Source organism: Schistocerca nitens, chromosome 2 (genome assembly GCF_023898315.1).
Source record: "Schistocerca nitens isolate TAMUIC-IGC-003100 chromosome 2, iqSchNite1.1, whole genome shotgun sequence".
NCBI lineage: Eukaryota > Metazoa > Arthropoda > Insecta > Orthoptera > Acrididae > Schistocerca > Schistocerca nitens.
This window is the reverse complement of record NC_064615.1, coordinates 999270161-999289467: the sequence shown is the minus strand read 5'-3', so window position 1 is coordinate 999289467 and position 19307 is coordinate 999270161. Positions and strand designations below refer to the sequence as shown.

Genomic DNA, 19307 nt, shown 5'->3' with positions numbered 1-19307 from the left:
GGAGAGCTGCATCAAACGAGTCTCAGAACTGAAGACCACAACAACAACATGAAATGTGATAAAGCCTGTTATGTTCTTGATGTATATGAATGATTTAGAGGACAATCTGAACAGCCCTGATAAACTGTTTGCAAATGATGCCGTCGTTTTCCTCCTAGTCAGATGAATGGAAGGTCAAAACAAGTTACGAAATGACCCTGACAAAATATCTCAGTGGTACAAAAAGTAGCAACAGACTACAATAAAAAGTGTGTGATCCTCCACCTCAATACTAAGAGAATTTCTTTCAATTTCTGTTACGTGGTAAATGACACATGGAACAACTGGAACTGGAACGATTATACAGAAAATATTGCACGAAAAATGAACCAAAGACTTCATTTTATTGGCAGAACATTTAAAAAATACATAAAATCCACTGACAAACTCCTCATACTACACTTGTGCGTCAAGATCTGCGCAGTATGGGATTCCTGCTAGAGAGGAATTGAAACTTCCCCTTTGAATGTAAAGAATGTGTGTGCTGGTAAACTTCCACGTTACTTGATTTTCAAACTCCAGAGTGAAACTGAACGAACTGATACTGTTTTCTCTTTACTTATTCTGATCATTTCTAAACTGACACAATATTTTAGCGCAACGCAATCTGACTTTTAATAAACCCTACAAAATAACAGCGCTGACTAACAATAACCTATACCCTTCACGAATCACTTACCTCACAAAAATCTTTGTTAGTCGAATTACTGCAATACAGCGAGCGCCAATACTGCCAGCTAAACAGAAGATTGTAACTACTGAAGGCACTAACAACAGATAGGCATATAGTTAGCAAATGAAAGATTCTGTTAGAGAACAAACAATGTATTTACCTTAATAGTGTTCAAAATTCGTGACATCCAGTTTAACAAATTTCCTTTTTCTGGCGGACACACGTCCAGATCGTCCGCCTATAGTAACCTCTCAAAACTCTGGCATCTCTCTCTCCACATCCACCACTGCTGGCGGCTCACCTCCAACTGCCCAACACAACACTGGCGAATAACTTCCAACAACGAGTCCAACTAGCCACAGACTGCACACAGCGCAGTCAGCGGTTTTAATAGAGAGCGCTACGTGGCGTTACCAACAGAAAAACCTAAACAGCCTTCTTACAAAATGTCAGAAGAAATCGAAAGATTTCACGTTTAGTGTTAACACAGTTTTAAATTTTCATGTATATTATGAGTTGCGATCGGAATCATTAAAGCAAAAGCATTTTCCATTGCTACGAAATCTTTTCATAAAATTTCGGCCAATAACTTTCTCCTCTGAATGCCAAAACGTGGTTTTGCTTCTCTCGTTAATGCTGGTAACAAGTACCCTCCGCCATTCACGGTTATTCAATTGCGAAATACGTACATAGATGCAAATGTCTATAAACTTTTGACACCAAAAATTTGCTTTTTTACGAAAAGTCATGATGGAAGAGCTACTGCATGGATTCTGCGTAATTCCCATTCGTTGCGAGTTGTCTTCAGATTCCGACACGATAAAACTTCGACATCTCTGCAGACGGAAAACCTATAAATTTATTAACAGTAAAGTCTCGCACTGCATGGCAGACATCGTCTGCTCAATCAGAACAACCTAAGAAAAATCTCTACATCCATCAGAAGTTAAAAGTGTCTACTTTCGGTGTCAATGAAACGGACGCAAAGCGTTATGACATCTTCCCTCTTATAGCTGTCGAGCTGCGCTCTGATTAAGAAACATTCTGTTAACGTTTCGTATAATCTAACATCTCACGTTGGAAACAAACATTGTGCCTTTAAGAACACCCTACTTACCTCATCAAAGTCTTAACTAGATTAACAAATTAGGGAGTGTCGTACTAATCCGCTGGACTTCAAGAATAAAACTAGACAAGTAATAGGGGAAATGAATTACCATGGCCCATTATATTAGGTATTGTTTATCGTAGGTTTCTTATGAGCATGATTAACTCATGAAACTGTAATTTTTGCTAAAAATACAAATCGTTAATAAAGGGTCTCTCTCTTTCTCTCTCTCTCTCTCTCTTATAAAAATATATGTCATGCAACTATAAATCTATAATCCATGAAAGATACTGTTGGTGACTTATTTTAGAAATTCCATGCATTATATTACATGTGTAACAATAAACTGTAAATTAAGGCCGTTAACATCTTGATAAGACAATGACGAAAATCTCAGTTAGCTCTGAAAGTATGTATATTTCATATTATCATCTCGAAACAAAATTGCTATCACCCGCTGATAATTTAAAAGTTACAACAATGATACCCAATACGACCAAGTAAGGTATTAAACTAATTTTCACATGGATTCAGAACTCTCTCTAAGAAACAAGGTATTCCTTATTTAGATTCAAACATCTTCTACAACTTGCCCATAAACACACTAAAAGAAAATGGATAACCATAAAAAATCATAAATTAAAAGCATAGCTCATTTCTCACTCTTCTGCAAAGTATGTGATTATTTGCATTGTTGATTTTCAAGTTTCCCATACGTATTGTAGGGTACAGTGTCCGTAGGGTACAAGGTCCACTACAGACAAGCCTCCAACTATATCGAGTATGACAATTGTTATTATGAAACTTTAAGAAGTTTGCTCCCAAAAATGTATAGATAAAGGAACTATAAAAGCCGCAGCTTTTGACAGAGGAGTGGATTTTGTATTAATCCCGTAAGAAGTTGCAAACGTAGTGTTCATGGACATCAGTTAGTGCCACTGGTATGGAAAATGTTTCACCTGCTATTAATCATACTTTATTGTTAGTGCAAACTATGGAAATAATTTATCGTGCTTGTAATAATGTATGCCTTGACTCGTTTCCGATCACTAGAAATTTCCTCTCGTGATGTCAGCAGCAGACAATGGAATGAATGAATCGTTATTGTGTTTACGTTGTTAATTAAAATATCAATGACGGTGAAACACAGTACCGTTTCGTACCTCAAAGCGTCAAGCTCACAGAGTAGTACGAAGTTCCGTCCGACACACACAATAACCACCATCGCCTGAACTCATCCTCATTCTATAAGATACACCAACAATTCCTTAACATACATGACAAATTTAAAGTTGTTCATGCGAAGGTAATTCTTACCTGTCGAAGCGACATAACTTGGCTACACGAGCACGACAAAACGAGGCAAAGTGTTGAACCTAGACGTTACACTATTTGTCAGTATGTGTAGATAGCGAAGTTGCCTCTCAGATATAAAAGAAGTAAAAAGGTAAAAGTGCTGCTCCTATCATTAGCAGAACGCACGTTAATGTCATAGCGTTCAAAAAAAAAAAAAGGCACTCACTTGTAATGTTGTCGTTGTTAGAAATTTTCACCAATTGGCTGGAAAGAGAGGGTAGTGAGGTGTTGGTGCATAGTCCGTAGTCCCGAAAGCGTGTGTCACTACCGTGGCTTAAATCCAGTACCTTTCCATAGTGTCTCTTGGAACGGGGTATGTGCCACTGCGTGTAGTAATCAGTCTGTCGGATGGAGACCTTAAGCTCGACAGCACTACAGTCCGATTAAAATTACTTGATAGCTGGCACTTCACGATTTTGGAGCTGGTTTCCTCCAGAGTACTCAACTTCACGCCCGAACCGTTCGCTGTGGCCAAACTGCCACAATAATTGGTCAGTACACTTCCACTACCTTGTCTGGCATTCTTTGTTGTGTTTGGATCCCCGGCACTTTGATTTCGTATTTCATCACACATGAAAACCACACCAACAACAACAACAACAACACACACACACACACACACACACACACACACACACACATGAAACAATGCTAATGAAATACTCACGTTACATATAAAGCACTAACCAAACTCTACTGGATACTTCCAAACAAGATACGATTCAGCGTACGTATACAGTTTTTCACAATCACAGAGATCGGCTTACATTAGAGAATCTTCGCACGATGTTGTGTAAAGCAGAGTTTTCGAAGACCGCAATTCATCTTTGCGACTGGGTCACGTCAGTCGTAAATATAACTACTTAATCCAGTGTTATGGCATAGCGTAATGATTAACGTATAAACCTGCCGTGTGTGTGTTCTTAGGTTCGTATCTCGTAAAATGCAGCGAGACATTTTTGTTTCTAAATCTAATGAAAAGATTTTGACTATTATATTGATTCAGTTAATTGGTTGAAATGTAATCTGTTTTTGTTTCTAATTTTTTATCCCATCATTTTCATCGCGTATTAACTTTTTTATTTGCTCATTTTTTTCCTATCATTCTGTTTTCGTTTGAAATCTGCCTGTGTCGCCCATAATATGTAACCTCGTCCCAACGAGGGCTGCACATCGGTTGGTAACGCGGCAGCTCGTGTAGTCAGTGTCAGGACAGGTTGCTTTCAACGCTGAAACTGAAGTTTTCCTATACCGAGTTTGTTCTTAGAGGTTAGCTTTAATCGGTGTGAAAAAAGCGATCGTGATTTTAGACCTGCAGCACGTTGTTGATAGCTGTTTTCTCGTATACATTGGACACCACGGGGATGTGGTTAGCTTAGGACATGAGTTAAAATTAAGGTCTATAAAACGAGTCGTTGCTGTAGTTCAGTCACTTGTCACTTATAAGTTGTCGACTGAACATCTCGCATTTCCGTCATACCTTGGGTGGCCACTTATAACTTTGCTCCGCGTTACACGTTAACAGCATTTGTAAAGTGACCCGTCTTCATTTGTGTCGCCTACAGCTGAGCGGTAGTCGATGGCCGATGTGACAAGACTGTAGCGGCTAGTGACAGACGTCAACCATTCAAGAAATTTTAATCGGACTATAGTTGCTCTGTCACCAGGTTTAATCCTCTCTTTTCATTTTCATAATCATACGCCGGCCGCGGTGGTCTCGCGGTTCTAGGCGCGCAGTCCGGAACCGTGCGACTGCTACGGTCGCAGGTTCGAATCCTGCCTCGGGCATGGATGTGTGTGATGTCCTTAGGTTAGTTAGGTTTAAGTAGTTCTACGTTCTAGGGGACTGATAACCCCAGCAGTTGAGTCCCATAGTGCTCAGAGCCAATTTGAATCATAATCATACAGAACAACATAAACTAGACACATTATTGTGCAACCTATTGCATAAATACCACACACAGTCATTGACATGGTTAAGGTGCGCATTTGACGCAGCATCTTTCGATCAGAGAATTGTAGGAATCCGTCAAATACGCCAGTGGAAACTGCGACTCACCCAACACACGTGCCACAGCGGCAGAGCAAAAGGCCAGCAGCAATAGTCGGCGCATCGTGTGGGACTGGTCCTCACCAGCCAGCAGACACTTGCTGCATACTGTGACGAGCATAAGTGGCGACCAGCCTTGAACCTTCATACTGATAGCTGATAGCCTTCTGCCATCTTGAACACAGCAGCCACCTGCGTTCGGCTGATAGTAACTAGTTTCCTCCTCGGCTAACACCGATTGCCCGGCAAGATCGTGAACTTTGCAACCATAACTCTTCTGTTTGGTCTCACTAGTACCCAGTTTTTTTGAGTCGTCACTCTTTCAGTTAGTTAGGTGAACACCACTTGTTCCAATTTTTCCTAAATTTTTCATCTACGCGTAGCCACTATTCACATTTTACTCTATAATACTTTTGCATATTCTAATCTTTGTTCATCGTTGCAGATTTCCCGTCTACTGCTCCAACCAGTGCCCAGTTAACTATTTATGTCCGTTGTCGACGTCTTTCTTCCCGTAACTGTATTACTTTCGTAAAAAAGAAACAAAGAGATATTAAGGCTGGTAGGAGTCAAACGGGCAGACTAGGAGCAAAAGAGGCACCATAGGACATTTTAATTCCCACTGTCTATACTTTTACTAATAAATTCATAAAACCTCGTCAGCATGATCAGGAAGGTTTCAGGATTCACACCCATAGCAGTGGAAGTTCAAAAACATAACAAAATAGATTTTTTACACGTAAAATTTCATCATATTTTCACTTACTATTGTCTGCATTTGTAGCTATAGGTGCACTTTTCTTCATAAGTAAGAGAGATTCTTCATTGAATTTTGCACAGCATACAAACCATACTTACAGGTGTATGAAACTCTAGAATTTATGTAGTTTATGAAAAAATGAATGAGCTGTTACATTTTAAGCTTCATGTTTAGAAAAACTCAAATTTTATAGTTAATTATCTCAATTTTTACCACAGTTTTTCATATATTTGGAAAATTCTACAGTTTCATACTCCTATAAGTATGGTTTTATGCTGTGCAGAGTTCATCGAAGAAGCTTTCTTACTTATGAAGAAAAGTGTACCTATAGCAACAAATGCAGCCAGTAGTAAGTGAAAAAATGATGAAATTTAAATATCAAAATTAATTTTGTTATGTTTTTGAACTTCACTGCTATGAATGTGAATGCTGAATCCTTTCTGGTCATGCTGACAAAGATTTATGAATTTATTTGTAAAAGTATAGACAATGGAAATTAAAATGTCCTGTGGTGCCTCTCCTACTCCCCCTTAACACAGTAGTGTTGAGTGTCGAGATAGTAAGTTACTGTAATGTGCTGTCAGGGCAGTGATACTGAAGCTAGAGAACAGTATGTAGTGAAAGGGGTCAGGCAATCCCGCTTTATAAAAACTTTACACGCAGACAATATAGGAGAGCAAAATCTACTGATGGGTAGGCATGGAGATGTCGAACAAACTGAATAGTAACTCCAAAATTTTTGCGATAGGATGGGCTCGACGCTTTCTAGAGGCGTTGTAAATCACATTGTTATATCACGTGTGGAAAGAAGGTGGCGTCCACGAAAACTCTCTGGGATGCTGGCACAGTTCCACGACCAGTGGCACTCGCGAAAACCACGGAGTGTCATGCTAACTGGCGAGCAGTGTGTCTGAAAGTATGGTTAGGAACAAACACGGAACAAAGACAGAACGACAGCACAAAGTATGCACAACATTGCTCAAGTGAGTTTAGTAGGTCAAGTAGACTAGAATCTCAGTACGCAGCTGACTTCGAAGTTCACGTGGACGCATCAGGAAAACTACAACTCCAAAGGCACTGCTCAATGTACGTGACACTCACACGGGTCAATCTCACTCTCGACACCTCCTTGTCCGACGTTCAGGAATCTGATTGCGATATAAAATCCATCTCCCCATTAAGAGGCGCAAAGGGCCAAAAATGCTCCATCCTGTGCCTAAGTCGCCGACTCAAGGGACGAGGAATGATGAGTATGTCCACCGGGGTTTCCTTCTGGGCGCCTTGCGCATGGAAGTCACGGATGACGCTTGGGATGGTGACAGGTTTACGCTTCACCAGAGATTGGAGGTAATGAAATGGTGAGGGCTGAGGGCCAGTGGCACTTTCTACTAGCTGCGGTGAAGATGGAAGAAGATATTAAACCTTTATCAGAAAACTTCCCTCCCTCTGAAGTGTTTCTCTAGGTAGGGGCGTAAATCATACTGCTAATGGCGAACAAGCAGTGGGATAGTCGGCAGGTGCCACTCCTGCAGAGTGCGAGAGTTGGTTGATCCTTTCCACATGTGTTAACAGCTCCTAAGTGCCTGCACATACATATGTATCTCTGTACAGTTTGACGCAGAGGTAGTTGGTTCTTTTGGTATACCAGGTGCTGCTGACCTACCTCAAATGTATAATGTTGTCACAACTTATGTTGCACCATAAGGCCTTGTGTCCATCCAGGTGCGTGCCCAGAAGATGAAACCTTGCTGATACTGTGGCATATCCTTTGCATGAGAGGTGCATGGCACGAGGACTATAGATCTAAGACATCGTGAAGCTGATCGTCAAGCAGCACATCAGCTGAACTGTGTCCATTGACTGTAGGTGCTCAGTAAAGTTCCAAAAAACTGGACTGGACATCCACTCTTGGTACTGCCAGAACTGTTTTCTTTAGTTGTGCTTTGAACGTCCGGACCAATCGCTCGACCTCTGCATTTGGTGTTGGATGTAACACCGCAGCGGACAGTTGCTAGAGCCCGGGGTCTACGTTTGGGTTCTGCTGTATCGTTTGCGGGTTCGTACCCTCACCTGACGTGGGGCCGTTCTACGCTCTATTACTTCATTGTAAATTTCAGGTTATGGTGTGTCTCGGCACAACTTTCAATGTAAAGTATTTATAATTAATGTTTTAATAAAAAACTTTAAAGAATATCTAAACTGTTTCGCTTCTGGTATTTCACGTTTAATGTCTTTTCATAAGAGTGAACCCTGAAGTTTAATACTGAACGTACTTTTTAAGTTGAGCCTAAGAGGGAAATAAAATGTTGTTGTACAATAAATTGTTCTGAAAAGTACTTGGTAAAGGATGATGTTCAGTAGTTTTTTCGGCCATTCCTCTAGGACGTGTTGGTTGGTATCCTCTTAAAATACAAGCTGTTGTTGCCTGTATTAAGAAGTATAACCGAAAACCAGTTAAAAACAGTATGAGACAGAAGCTATGGGTGACGAACACAAATTCACAATTTCAAGTCAGGGAAAACAGTTAAGACTTTGCAGAAAGTCAGTTCATTTGCAGATGTGACGCGTTACATGGTAGGAGACATTCTTTGGCTTCAAGGTACTAGGTGGTGGACGACCGATGGCTTAATTGCCCATACGTATGTAATTAGTTTTAAAAATATACAGAATTTTACTCACCATTAAACTCTGCAACTGGAGAATTAATCGTATCTTTCAAGTAGCACTTAAATACGTAGACCTTGTAACATTTACAAACAATTCAAAAAACAATTGTAAGACAATAATAAAAACTGTAGAAAATGCCGGAATCTGCTTGTGGCGGTTTTCTGTTGCGGATTCCTTCAAGTTATTCTAAAATCAGTCAATAGACTTAAATATCGACGAGGAAACATACATTGTCTTTAGCTACATTACCTTTCAGTCACCAAAACCTCCTCTATCAGAATACTGGGGATTCTTAACAACCAGAATTTACAAATGAAATGGACAAGATCCAAAAAAGAGCAGTGCGTTTCGTTGTACAGTTGTTTAATAAGGACAAAAGGGTCACGGAGACGCTCGTTCAACTACAATGACAGATGCGACAAAGAAGAATTCTGCGTCACGCAAGGGTTTGCTGTTACAATTCCGGGAGCATACTTTTTAGAAGAGTCATCCTGTCAGTTTACGTATATCTTATGAAAATATCACGAAATTAGATAGATTCGAACTCGGTCAGGAGCTCAGCAACAACTGCTTTTCAGGCTCACCAATTGCGACTGAAACAACAAATGGGGGAATTGGCAGTTTTATACAAAACCATAGGGGGGGGGGGGGGCAGCTGAGTGTACATGCAGATGGCGAGCCTACAAATATTTAGCCATGGCGTACATGGCGTTATTCTGCATTGTCGTTGACTCTCCTCACATTAAGATAATGGAATTCGCAAATAGAGATCGCAATGGTAGGATCAGTAGCACAGTAAGATTGTTGGCCGACAATGTGCAAGTTCCACTCAACGATGGACAATTGGGGGAAAAATGTCATGTAGTCGCAAATTTTTGTACAGTGGTAGGACGGAACGTAATTAACCTTCATGCGCTCGCGCTAGAAATAGTCTCGTGTTCGGACTTGAACTTGTCCTGAGAATCAGAGAGGTGCGACTTGGACGAACTTTGAGCAGCATCTGTCGGAAAAAAGTGCAACTAGAGAATAAATATCCCTCCCGCCGCCTCGTTACCTTTGTGGAATAAGTATGGAGCAAAATTACAAAAAGGCGGCGGTCACTTCACCGCCCGCGCGAGCGCTTGAAGGTTAATAACATACTAAAAAATCCGACTGGTGGAGTGGGATCGAAGGACTGGGGGTGAAGAGCGCATTTAAGGGTAACATTTTTTAGATTTCCTTTGACTATCTCGAAAACGGCAGTTTCTAGCGAAAATGATTGCACTACAAAATTAAATTACATTATAATTCTTACGAAAAATATCACATACGTTTTTTTGTCTGTGACTTATGGTTTCCACGTTCTAGGGAATGGAAAAGTAACAGATTGTTGAAAATAGTGTTTTAAAAATATAAAATTAATGTTCATTTTTAAATGACGCGGGTTGAGAAGAAGTTATAAATACTTGTACCGCATGTAAGTGCAGTAGATTTGTACTTAGGGATGAATTTTGTTCTTGCGGTGTAACAGACTGATTAGCCGAGTATTCGCCAGCACGGTAACTCAGCGTGTTCTGTCAGAGGGTTAGCTGCCCTCTGTAATAAAAAAAAAAAAACTGAGTGAATGGATCAATAACGAACTTCAACGGGCGTTAGGGGACGTCCGCCACGAACAATTGCAACTAACTACAACGATCAAAATGAGATTAAAAAAAAAAAAGTGGTCTAAGGCGCTGCAGTCATGGACTGTGCGGCTGGTCCCGGCGGAGGTTCGAGTCCACCCTCGGGCATGGGTCTGTGTGTTTGTTCTTAGGATAATTTAGGTTAAGTAGTGTATAAGCTTAGAGACTGATGACCTTAGCAGTTAAGTCCCATAAGATTTCACACCCATTTGAACATGTTTTTGTAACAGAGTGGAAAAACCGGGGCGGAGCTTAGAAGCATCAGGGAAGGTGGATCAACGATTTTTGTCTTGCACTTTCCTCTTTCAAAGGTCTGCAAAACGAAAAGTGAGCAGGAAGTTCCCCTTTCTCTCTACTGCACTACATCACAACAAGCAACTAAATAGTATTTCACAAAGTTATAGCGATTCTTCCGTAGCTCACTTTATGAATCACTGGCGACGCAGCGTACACAGAGACCTGGGGATATTTGTTTTTTCACAAAAGTGTGTTAACACTACATGGAATACAGGTATGAATGACCAACAGTACTAACGCAAGGAAAGCATACGGTGAGAATCTAGGTAAATTACTGCACAGTCTTCTGCAGTGCTACAGCGGAAATTACATGTGTAGCGTTCTTCTGCAAAAGGCCACTTCCATTATCAGAGGGCTGCTCGCTTTTCAGTTTACAGATACACTACACCTCCCCATCTCTTCCTGTGCAGTTCTATCGTGTGAGTAAGTAAAATAACTTAACTGAGCAAGTTATCTAGGTAGTGAAGTTATTTTCAGTTTATTGACTATTAATGAGTGGTAGTCAAATGAAAACGAGGCAAATGGAGAAAATGTAAGTAAACTATTGTTATATCAAAAGAAATCACCATAAGTGCTAATACACTTATCCCACAGCGAGACAAGATGATCAATGCCTTCACGGAAAGATGTTTGCTGTTGCGTACGGAACAAAGTGAACCTCTTAGTTCAAACCAAATCGACTGCCACGATTATCTTTCTTCAGGGCTCCAGTAATACGAAAATCGCATGGGAAGAGATCGGGTCTGTATGGAGAATGTGTAAAGGCTCCTCAGCGAAGCTTGTGCAACGTATTCAGAACAACCTTAGCAACACGTGCGTGAGTTTTCCATCCCCCAGAAATTACTAGTGGTAGAGAAAAAATTGAAGATCACCTTTCTTGCAGACATTTTAATCTAGTTTTTGTACCGGGAAGCATTTTCGCTGGAAGCCGCGGTTTTCGAGATACTCAAGAAAAACCTAAAAATGTGACCTATAAACACACACACACACACACACACACACACACACACACAAATCACCGATTCCCACGCTGATACCCCCGTCGTTCAGGGCTCTCTGCGCCCTACCAGTGTAGAAAAATTTGCAACTACACTAATTTTTCTCATAGATTATGTCTTTTGCATTCATTGGCTGGACTAACGGGTAAGTATTGCCGTTGGACGATCCTAAGGAGAAAATTTGTACAAAATTTCCACCTGGCGTTATGAATGCCAGTTCTCTTTAAATATGGGTACATGAAAAGATAATACCGATAAGAACGGAGTAGTATCCATTTGAAAGTTGTTGTCAATCATCTTGAGCACATCACCTAGTACAAGCATTCAGCGGTGGCATTAATAAGTGACTTAAAATGCTTACATTCGTTGGAAGATTTTTGGGAAAATACAGTGCATCCATAACGGTAATCACAAACAAAATGCTAGCGCTACCCAGTCTAAACGTCAGTGATGTCTGACCTCTTTTTCCTTAAGGAATTCTACTCCCATGTATATAACAGCTTTAGACATCTGATAATTTACCAGCATGTTAGTGTGTTAAATACACACATATAAACAAGTTTTGCATCACCTCGGTTCCGAGAGTTCCGGAATCAGTACAGAAAATTGGAATAGACATCAACATAAACATCACTTCCACCCGTTTTATTGCTCATGAAAACCATACATTGCATGTTGTACCACAATGCAGTGAGACCTTCAGAGGTGGTGGTGCAGATTGCTGTACACACCGGTACCTACCCAGTAGCACGTCCTCATGCATTGATGCATGCCTGTATTCGTCGTGGCATACTGTCCACAAGTTCATCAAGGCACTGTTGATCAAGATTGCCCCACTCCTGAACGGCGATTCGGCGTAGATCCCTCAGGGTGATTGGCGGGTCACATCTTCCATAAACAGCCCTTTTCAGTCCATCCCAGGCACGTCAATAGAATTCATGTCTGGAGAACATGCTGGCTACTTTAGTCGAACGACGTCGTTATCCTGAAGGAAGTCATTCACAAGATGTGCACGATGGGGGCGTGAATTGTCGTCCATGAAGACGAATGCCTCGCCAATATGTTGCCCATATGGTTGCACTATCGGTCGGGGGATGGCACTCACGTATCGTACAGCCGTTACGGCGCCTTCCATAACGGACAGCGGCGAACGTCGATCCCACATAATGCCACCCTAAAACAGCAGGGAACTTCCACTCTGCTGCACTCGCTGGACAGTGTGTCTAAGGCGTTCAGCCCGACTGGGTTGCCTCCAAACACTTCTCCGACGACTGTCTGGTTGAAGGCATATGTGACACTTATCGGTGAAGAGAACGTGATGCCAATCCTGGGCGGTCCATTCGATATGTTGTTGTGCCCATCTGTACCGCGATGTATGGTGTCATGGTTGCAAAGATGGACCTCGCCATGGACGTCGGGAGAGGAGTTGCGCATCATGCAGCCTATTGCGCACAGTTTGAGTCGTAACACGACGTCCTGTGGCTGCACGAAAAGCATTATTTAACTTGGTGGCGTTGCTGTCAGCGTTCCTCCGAGCCATAATCCTTAGGTAGCGGTCATCCACTGCAGTAGTAGCCCTTGGGCGGCCTGAGCGAGGCATGTCATCGACAGTTCCTCTCTGTTATTTCTTCCATGTCCGAACATCACTTTGGTTCACTCCGAGATGCCTGGACACTTCCCTTGTTGAGAGCCCTTCCTGGCACAAAGTAACAATGCGGACGCGATCGACCCGCCGTATTGACCGTTTAGGCATCGTTGAACTACAGACAACACGAGATGTGTACCTCCTTCCTGGTGGTATGACTGGAGCTGACCGGCCGTCGGACCTCCTCCGTCTAACAGGCTCTGCCTGCCCATGCATGGTTGTTTACATCTTTGGGCGAGTTTAGTGACCTCTCTGAATAGTCAAAGGGACTGCGTCTGTGATAAAATATCCACAATCAATGTCTATCTTCAGATGTTCTCGGAACTGTGGTGATGCAAAACTATTTTTGATGAGTGTATATGACGTTAAGGATGTAAAACCCTTATTATTGGAGACGAAAAACCCTAATTAAGTTGATTTCAATAGTTTCTGATTATTCTCTCACAGAGAAATGAAAACGTCAGAACCAAAACTGGTAAATCAAAAAAAGTGATAACCACTTTCCCTGTTCATGTAAGACCTTTCTCGCAAATAGTCCAGAGTGTCAGACCATTAGTTTTAGGCTTGATGGTAGCAAGCGGTTTATTGCATGAATAGCGGCAATGAAGTACGTGATAATTTTTTTTCCTTTATAATTTTCTGAGGAGTGTCGTGAGAAAATGTTTCGGAAGAATTTGAAATTATTTGTGAAGTTTGTTGGATATCGCTATGTACTCCTATTCTGAAGTACGGAAGAATGTAGTCTGGGTAATTTGTGCGTGATTTAACACTGCTTCAAGACGAACACACAGATTCTAACTTTAATACTTGATTTACTATGATAAACCTTTAAAGTAATATTATACGTCATAATCGGTAGATTATCACTGCACTTTAAAATTTCTTCATTTAGTCAATAATCCCCCCCATGAACCATGGACCTTGCCGTTGGTGGGGAGGCTTGCGTGCCTCAGCGATACAGATGGCCGTACCGTAGGTGCAACCACAACGGAGGGGTATCTGTTGAGAGGCCAGACAAACATTTGGTTCCTGAAGAGGGGCAGCAGCCTTTTCAGTAGTTGCAGGGGCAACAGTCTGGATGATTGACTGATCTGGCCTTGTAACATTAACCAAAACGGCCTTGCTGTGCTGGTACTGCGAACGGCTGAAAGCAAGGGGAAACTACAGCCGTAATTTTTCCCGAGGACATGCAGCTCTACTGTATGATTAAATGATGATGGCGTCCTCTTGGGTAAAATATTCCGGAGGTAAAATAGTCCCCCATTCGGATCTCCGGGCGGGGACTACTCAAGAGGACGTCGTTATCAGGAGAAAGAAAACTGGCGTTCTACGGATCGGAGCGTGGAATGTCAGATCACTTAATCGGGCAGGTAGGTTAGAAAATTTGAAAAGGGAAATGGATAGGTTAAAGTTAGATATAGTGGGAATTAGTGAAGTTCGGTGGCAGGAGGAACAAGACTTTTGGTCAGGTGATTACAGGGTTATAAATACAAAATCAAATAGGGGTAATGCAGGAGTAGGTTTAATAATGAATAAAAAAATAGGAGTGCGGGTTAGCTACTACAAACAGCATAGTGAACGCATTATTGTGGCCAAGATAGACACAAAGCCCATGCCTACTACAGTAGTACAAGTTTATATGCCAACTAGCTCTGCAGATGATGAAGAAATAGATGAAATGTATGACGAGATAAAAGAAATTATTCAGGTAGTAAAGGGAGACGAAAATTTAATAGTCATGGGTGACTGGAATTCGTCAGTAGGAAAAGGGAGAGAAGGAAACATAGTAGGTGAATATGGATTGGGGGGAAGGAATGAAAGAGGAAGCCGCCTTGTAGAATTTTGCACAGAGCATAAGTTAATCATAGCTAACACTTGGTTCAAGAATCATGAAAGGAGGCTGTATACATGGAAGAAGCCAGGAGATACTGACAGGTTTCAGATAGATTATATAATGGTAAGACAGAGATTTAGGAACCAGGTTTTAAATTGTAAGACATTTCCTGGGGCAGATGTGGATTCTGACCACAATCTATTGGTTGTGAACTGCAGATTGAAACTGAAGAAACTGCAAAAAGGTGGGAATTTAAGGAGATGGGACCTGGATAAACTGAAAGAACCAGAGGTTGTAGAGAGTTTCAGGGAGAGCATAAGGGGACAATTGACAGGAATGGGGGAAAGAAATACAGTAGAAGAAGAATGGGTAGCTCTGAGGGATGAAGTGGTGAAGGCAGCAGACGATCAAGTAGGTAAAAAGACGAGGGCTAATAGAAATCCTTGGGTAACAGAAGAAATATTGAATTTAATTGATGAAAGGAGAAAATATAAAAATGCAGTAAATGAAGCAGGCAAAAAGGAATACAAACGTCTCAAAAATGAAATCGACAGGAAGTGCAAAATGGCTAAGCAGGGATGGCTGGAGGACAAATGTAAGGATGTAGAGGCTTGTCTCACTAGGGGTAAGATAGATACTGCCTACAGGAAAATTAAAGAGACCTTTGGAGAGAAGAGAACCACTTGTATGAATATCAAGAACTCAGATGGCAACTCAGTTCTAAGCAAAGAAGGGAAGGCAGAAAGGTGGAAGGAGTATATAGAGGGTTTATACAAGGGAGATGTACTCGAGGACAATATTATGGAAATGGAAGAGGATGTAGATGAAGACGAAATGGGAGATAAGATACTGCGTGAAGAGTTTGACAGAGCACTGAAAGACCTGAGTCGAAACAAGGCCCCGGGAGTAGACAACATTCCACTAGAACTACTGATGGCCTCGGGAGAGCCAGTCATGACAAAACTCTACCATCTAGTGAGCACGATGTATGAGACAGGTGAAATACCCTCAGACTTCAAGAAGAATATAATAATTCCAATCCCAAAGAAAGCAGGTGTTGACAGATGTGAAAATTACCGAACTATCAGTTTAATAAGTCACAGCTGCAAAATACTAACGCGAATTCTTTACAGACGAATGGAAAAACTGGTAGAAGCGGACCTCGGGGAAGATCAGTTTGGATTCCGTAGAAGTGTTGGAACACGTGAGGCAATACTGACCTTACGACTTATCTTGGAAGAAAGATTAAGAAAAGGCAAACCTACGTTTCTAGCATTTGTAGACTTAGAGAAAGCTTTTGACAATGTTGACTGGAATACTCTCTTTCAAATTCTGAAGGTGGCAGGGGTAAAATACAGGGAGCGAAAGGCTATTTACAATTTGTACAGAAACCAGATGGCAGTTATAAGAGTCGAGGGGCATGAAAGGGAAGCAGTAGTTGGGAAAGGAGTGAGACAGGGTTGTAGCCTCTCCCCAATGTTATTCAATCTGTATATTGAGCAAGCAGTAAAGGAAACAAAAGAAAAATTCGGAGTAGGTATTAAAATTCATGGAGAAGAAGTAAAAACTTTGAGGTTCGCCGATGACATTGTAATTCTGTCAGAGACAGCAAAGGACTTGGAAGAGCAGTTGAACGGAATGGACAGTGTCTTGAAAGGAGGATATAAGATGAACATCAACAAAAGCAAAACGAGGATAATGGAATGTAGTCAAATTAAGTCGGGTGATGCTGAGGGAATTAGATTAGGAAATGAGACACTTAAAGTAGTAAAGGAGTTTTGCTATTTAGGGAGTAAAATAACCGATGATGGTCGAAGTAGAGAGGATATAAAATGTAGACTGGCAATGGCAAGGAAAGCGTTTCTCAAGAAGAGAAATTTGTTAACATCTAGTATAGATTTAGGTGTCAGGAAGTCGTTTCTGAAAGTATTTGTATGGAGTGTAACCATGTATGGAAGTGAGACATGGACGATAACTAGTTTGGACAAGAAGAGAATAGAAGCTTTCGAAATGTGGTGCTACAGAAGAATGCTGAAGATAAGGTGGGTAGATCACGTAACTAATGAGGAGGTATTGAATAGGATTGGGGAGAAGAGAAGTTTGTGGCACAACTTGACTAAAAGAAGGGATCGGTTGGTAGGACATGTTTTGAGGCATCAAGGGATCATAACTTTAGCATTGGAGGGCAGCGTGGAGGGTAAAAATCGTAGAGGGAGACCAAGAGATCAATACACTAAGCAGATTCAGAAGGATGTAGGTTGCAGTAGGTATTGGGAGATGAAGAAGCTTGCACAGGATAGAGTAGCATGGAGAGCTGCATCAAACCAGTCTCAGGACTGAAGACCACAACAACAACAACAGTCAATAATCATATGAAATACTGAAAATCAGTTTCTTGTCGCTGCTGAAAGGCTTTGGATAAGCTTCTTGTAACTCGAAGTGGGAGTCCGGCATGGGATAGCGATTTATACGTTTACAGATGGCGGCAGTATCGCGTACACAAGGTATAAAATGGCAGTGCACTGGCAGAACTCTCATCTGTACTCATGTGATTCATGTGCAAATGTTTCCAACGAGATTATGGTCACACCACGCGAGTTAAAAGACTTTGAACGCGGAATAATACTTGGAATTAGACACGTGGACATTCCATTTCTGATATCGTTAGGGCACTCAATACTCCGAGACCCAGAGTGTCAAGAGGTGCAGAGAATACCAAATTTCAGGGATTACCTCACAACAAGGACAACGCAATGGCCGACGACCTTCACTTACTGACAGAGGGCAGCGACTTTTCACATAGAGTTGTCAGTGCTAACAGACAAGCATCACTGCGTGATATAACCGCGGAGACAAATCTGGGAGGTACGAAGAACGTATCCTTTAGGACTATGTGACTAAATTTGGCGTTATTGGGCTATGGCAGCAGACGACCGACCCGAGTGATTTTGCTAACGGCACGACATCTCCTGCAGGATCTCTGCTGGGTTTGTGACCATATCGATTGGATCCTAGAATACTGGAAAACCGTGGCCTGGTCAGATGAGTCCCAATTTCAGTTGGTAAGAGCTGATGGTACGGTTCGAGTGTGGCACAGACCCCATGAAGCCGTGGACCCACGTTGTCACAGGGCACATTGCATGCTGATGGTGGCTCTATAAAGGTGTGGACTGTTTACATGGAGTGGACTGAGTTCAAATCATCGACTGGAAAACGTTATGTTCGGCTACTTGGAGATCATTTGGAGCCATTCATGGACTGCATATTCCCAAACAATTCAACGACAGAATTTTTGTGGATGACAATACTCCATGTAAGCTGACCACAATTGTTCGCGATTGGTTTGAAGTACATTCTGAACAATTCGAGCGAATTGTTCCACCCAGATCGCCCGACATGATTCCCATAGAACATGTAAGAGATAAGCGAGAGGTCAGTTAGTGCACCGGCAGTATTTCCGCAATTATGGACGGCTACAGAGGCAGCATGCCCCAGTATTCATGTAGAGGACTTCCAACGACCTGTTAAGTCATTGCCAGGTCTAGTGGCTGCAATACGCCGGGCAAAAGGAGATGGAACACGACATTACGAGATATACCATGGCTTTTGTCACTCCAGTGCACATCGTCCCAATGATTGAAGTCCCTATCAAGTGAGCGGAACAACAAGTCCTCCAACGAATTCAGAGTCGCGACAGTTCGATTCAGCTTATACGAAAGTGTAGCAAAAGCACTCGGAGAACTTGAAATCTTTTTAAAAACTGACATATTACCAAATATAAGCATATGATATTCGTAAGTGTTCGTATAATAATTTATTACCTCGCGATCGCTTACAATGTGTAATAATACATATTTTTAAGCGATCTTGACTATAAAAATTATTACACATATCTTGAAATCCTTGGAAAAAGAAACCTATCTGCTGTTCCAAGAACACTGGACTACTATTATACTTCCATCTTCGTACATCTAACGTATGGACCATGGCAGTAAGATGAGAGATATCAGAGCGTGTACAAAGGTACATAGAGGCGATTTGTACCTCACTCAATATGTGAATGAAATAGTACATCAAATCTCAACTATTGGTACGTTCCAACATCTGCCATACTCCGTAGAGTTGTTTGTGGACTATATATGAAGATGTACATATAGATGCCTTATCAAGGTTTTTTTTATTTTTTTATTTTTTCTTAGAAAATCACCACCCAGAGGAA

General features: G+C 41.5%; 1 protein-coding gene across 1 annotated transcript in view; it reads right to left on the bottom strand.

Annotated features, from left to right (window-relative positions):
- The window catches only part of LOC126237323 (uncharacterized), a 45089-nt gene extending 39700 nt beyond the window's left edge, over nt 1-5389 (bottom strand). Inside the window, exon 1 of the mRNA XM_049947292.1 lies at nt 5236-5389. Within this exon, the coding sequence (XP_049803249.1) occupies nt 5236-5374 (139 nt within the window). The 5' untranslated portion in view covers nt 5375-5389. The remainder of the gene's footprint in view (nt 1-5235) is intronic.
- Nucleotides 5390-19307: the final 13918 nt, after the last annotated feature.